The sequence below is a fragment of the Beta vulgaris genome, chromosome 1 (assembly GCF_026745355.1).
Source record: "Beta vulgaris subsp. vulgaris cultivar EL10 chromosome 1, EL10.2, whole genome shotgun sequence".
Lineage (NCBI taxonomy): Eukaryota > Viridiplantae > Streptophyta > Magnoliopsida > Caryophyllales > Amaranthaceae > Beta > Beta vulgaris.
Genome location: NC_079202.1, coordinates 35,332,033 through 35,336,760, shown reverse-complemented (window position 1 = coordinate 35,336,760; position 4,728 = coordinate 35,332,033). Strand labels below are relative to the sequence as shown.

At 30.8% G+C, this 4,728-nt stretch overlaps 1 protein-coding gene across 1 annotated transcript; it reads left to right on the top strand.

Moving 5' to 3' along the window:
- The first annotated feature begins 1,259 nt into the window (after positions 1–1,259).
- LOC109134974 (MLP-like protein 34) lies at positions 1,260–3,876 on the top strand. Its single transcript, XM_057391834.1, has 3 exons — positions 1,260–1,495; positions 3,245–3,267; positions 3,446–3,876. The coding sequence occupies exons 1-3, from the start codon at positions 1,326–1,328 to the stop codon at positions 3,718–3,720; spliced, it is 468 nt and encodes a 155-aa protein (XP_057247817.1). The 5' UTR covers positions 1,260–1,325; the 3' UTR covers positions 3,721–3,876.
- Positions 3,877–4,728: the final 852 nt, after the last annotated feature.

Genomic DNA, 4,728 nt, shown 5'->3' with positions numbered 1-4,728 from the left:
TTAAGGTTGTTCAGAGTGTGGTTTGCATGCCAAATCGATTTATTGCAGTTTGGGTTGGTTTGTGATTTCAAAATTGTAGTTTGGTTTTTGATATCAAGTAAACTGTGATTTGCGATTTGGGTTGGATTTGAATTTTTGTAAACCGAAATCGCACCATAAAATGCAAATTTATATGATTTTTTAAAAAACAAGTTTATCTATTTTGGTTTAGGGTGTGTAAAGCTTGCGTGCCTTTTTTTTTTTGCTCTCCTTTTTTTATTATTTGTTTTGTAAAATGTTTATTATTTGTTATGTATTCTAATTTCGTCTGTCAATGGGAACTTTTGAATTGTGAAGTCTTTTTTATTTTATTTGAACTCTTTGTATTTATTATCTAGTTTTAGAAAATTATGTTTTGGTTTATCAACAACTTTGTACCAAATTTTTTTATTCTTAGCTTGCAAAACTCATATAACGGCGGAAAATACAGTTAAACCGCACCGCACCGCACCAAACCGTTTTTTCGTCGTCCGATTTGGGTTGGTTTGGGCAAAAGTGCAGTACGATTTGCGTTGAAAAATAGTCAAACCGTATATTTGGGGTTTGGTTTGGGTTACATCCCAAACCGTACCAACTCAACCCACGAATAGTCATGATACAGAATAAAACTTCTGTAACGGCCCCGGAATCTCTATTCTATATGTGAACTCCTAATCTTTTAGTGTCCAACCTTAATTACCTAAATACCCCAACTACGAACAAATATTACAAAACCAATTTACATCTCTATTATATATGACAACTGCCTACTTTAATTAAACAAAAAGAATTAAGATCACCATATCTCTATCTTTGTTGTATATGAAAAATTTACTTCCTCTGTTTCTAAATAAGTGCAACACTTCTTGTTTTCACGTTTGCCAATGCATTATTTTAACCATTAATATCTTTAATTATCAATAAGTAAAAATTATAAAAAGTTGATATTAAAAAAATTCACATTCAGGCGAATCTAACAAGATCCCACATGACTATGTTTTTCCTAAACTGTAAATCACCAAAGCTAATTAAAGTTTAAACTGTGAATAGTGAACACTATGCAAATATTGCACTTATTGAGAAACGGAGGAAGTATATGTTTTTGCACGTATCGCATACATATAAAACTAGTTGCAAATTAAATCAACGGTTCATCGTGATGGACGATGGTACCATGGAATGCTATTCTAAAGAATGCAATTCCCCATTATGTTTGAGCCCCCAGCACTTCTATAGTTCTATATATTGCACCTTCTTGCTAAGTGATATTCTAAGCAAGTGTAAGATTAAATTTAAAGAAAGGAAAAATGGCTCAACTGCAAAGGGCAGAAGGTCAAGCAGAGCTCAAGTGTGACCCAGACAAGTTCTTTGATGCTTGGTCTTGCAAGCTACACCTTGTACCCAACATGTCCCCTGATAAATTTCCCAAAATTGAGCTGAATGAGGGGCAATGGGGTACGGTTGGTGCTGTTTATAAGTAGGGCTTACCATTTCAGTAAGTATTACATCTTTTACTTAAAGGTCCCTTAATTATCGGCTATATATTATGGCAATATCTACTCCACTTTATTCGATGTAATTTTTCTCTAATTTCATTTATTCTATTCTATTCTAATTTGATCTGATATAATGATAAATTAAAGTTGACATAAAAATCCTTCCTATCCAAGAACATGAGAATAATGAAATTATGATTACTTTCGGATATATTACATCATAATCCTTTTGTAAAATTAGTTCTGCAAAGGAAAAAAAAGTTATAATTTAGTCAACATAGATTATATATTGGTTAGAAACGATTATAACAAAGTATTATAATGTTCTCGTACAAGGATTGTTCTCATGAAAACTCAATCCTGTATATATATATATAAATATACATCCGAATCCGAAAGATCCTCCCTCTTTGACATTTTTCACCATTCACAAGTTTCACTTTGACTGTTGTTTGTGACTTATATGTAAGAAAAACAAAATAGTCATATAGAATTTTGTTAGATTCGTCTCAATATGTATTTTATAAATAACTACTTTTTATAATATTTACAAATACATAATTAGAGATATTAGTGTCCAAAGTTTTACATTAGCATGCTTGAAAATAAAAGAGAGAGGATCTTTAGGAACCGGAAGGGGTATATATATATAAGATATTAATGGTCAAAGTAGTGCATAGAAGACCGTGTAAACTACAAATTGGGAGATCTTTAAAGAGTGGATATATAGGACAATTGTTCATGGAAACCTCGGTGGTACATGCCCCCATTATTTTTATTTTTTTTTTTTTTTTTTTTTTTGAAAATTCAAACAATTTAATCAGAATAAAAGATCCGCGTGCCTATTGTATAGAAAATTCTATTCTTTTCAGTATATTATCTTGTCCTCATTATATAGAATTTCCATCACTTCTAGTCTCATATCCAATTTCATTCCAGCCATCCATTATATATTTTTAAAACCCATTTTTTTACAATGACTCCCTTAGTTTTCAAAAATAATTGTGACAATTTGATTTTGTATACTAATGATTCCATTTTTTTATTATTTGTGTCATTGTCTATGGGCACATCGTATGCTAATCGAGTTGAGCAACTCGAACTCGACTTGGTCAAAGTTCGACTCGAGTTAGCTCGAGCTCGCTCGAAACTCGATAACCTTGCATGCAACTCAATTTTTTTTAATTAATTTCTCTTTGAAATAAAGAAATACATCAACACTAATAAAAATAATTTGATCTAGTATGAAAGGAAAAAAATTGTAAAGGAAAGAAGATATAATAATCAAATGCCTAGAATTTAAGGTGAACCGAAACTTTAAATGAGCTGCTCGTGAGCAACTAGCTTTGACTCGGAACTTAGTGAGCACGAGTCGAGCAACCCTCTGCTTGTGATCAACTCGCTCGATTAGCACCCCTAGGCACGTGGTTCTAAGAATATATTAGAGAAGGTAAATAGAATAATTAAATAAAATGACTTGAACAACTATTAGAGGGAATGTTTAGGTTTTTAATATTTAGATTATCTTAACAACTTGTCCATTTATCTTCTCTAATGTCTTCCATAAAATGTTCTCCGAGCCTATATGCTTCAAATGAAAAAAAAAATAGAGGATATGAATAATTGTTGGAGTTACTTATGTCGCCTATTAGGTTTACTTATTTTAGGGATTGATGATAGGGGTTACTTATGTCTTAATATAGTTAGTTTTTCTTCTATGTGCGCGGCAGCATGGTAAACTGTGTAGTCAGTCGTACAGAAGACTTGCTGTTTTTTATTTTTATTTATACGTAACTAACAATGTGTATGGTTAAAGTTTCTTTTTAGTCTGTGAAAAGGATATGTATGTTGCTATTAGAAAAAAAAAACGAAAGAAGTATTTTTTAAGGAATAAGTTAATCCTGAAATAATTTGTGGATGTGCCATTGTAGAAGAGATCGGCGAACACGCGTTGGTGAAGACAAAAATTGAAGAGGTCAATGAAGAAAAGAGATGTGTGGAGTATAGCCATCATGGTGGATTGATGATGGATAAATACTACAAGACTTTTAAGTCAAAGTTTCAAGTAACTCCAAAGAAAGAGGGTTGTATTGTGAAGTGGAGCTTTGAGTATGAGAAAATTAATGAAAATATTTCTGAACCGAAGTACATCGACTTCCTGCTTGGCGCTGCAAAAGATGTTGATGCCTGTCTTTGCAGTGTTTGATGTCATCTTGATATGCATGTAATACTCGTGCAATTAGCTGCTTGCCCTACTTCATTACTATAAATAAATGGCATCGGCATGCCATACTATGTGGCATATATAAGTATGCATCGAATTATCTTATATTTATACTAGTACTATTACAACATTATCCAACTTTATTGGAACTTTGATGTGCAAGTATTACCATTAAATGATTTATGTCTATTTATTCCAATTGTTTTTTTTACATCAACGAAATTTGTATTAATGAAAATCTAAATTACAACCTAAGGAGAAAACACACAAATTGTAAACTAAAAATATACAAATCTTAAATTGAGCTTTACTAGCTCTTACAAATCATATAAAGTAAAACCATCATCATCATCATCATCATTATTATTATTATTATTATTATTATTATTATTATTATTATTATTATTATTATTATTATTATCATCGTCATCATCATCATCATCATCGTCATCATCATCATCATCATCGTCATCATCATCATCATCATTATTATTGTTAGAGTCCACTTTTGAAGAGACGGTCTCACGTTAGTGTTAACGTGAAACCAGCTTGTCATGCTGACATCACGCGCGTGTATCAAACCGACATCGGAATTAGTTAAGCGGTTGGACATATTAGTTATGCTAACCTTAAATTGCTTCTGGATGAATTAGTTAAGTGTGTATTATATTAGTTAAGCATTGAAGTATATTGGTTATATCATAGAAACCAGATTATAACGCGTTTTACTAATAACTAATAACTAAAAACTATAACTATTAACCTTACAAATATTACCATTTATCCAGAACTATAACTATAACTAATAAGAAAACTATAACTAATAACGTGTAAATAATTACTAATAACTAAAAACCATAACTATTAACCTTACAAATATAACAATTTATCTGAACCATAACTATAACTAATAACATGAATGTTATGACTAATAACCTATAAACAATTACTAATAACTAAAAACCATAACTATTAACCTTAAAAATATAA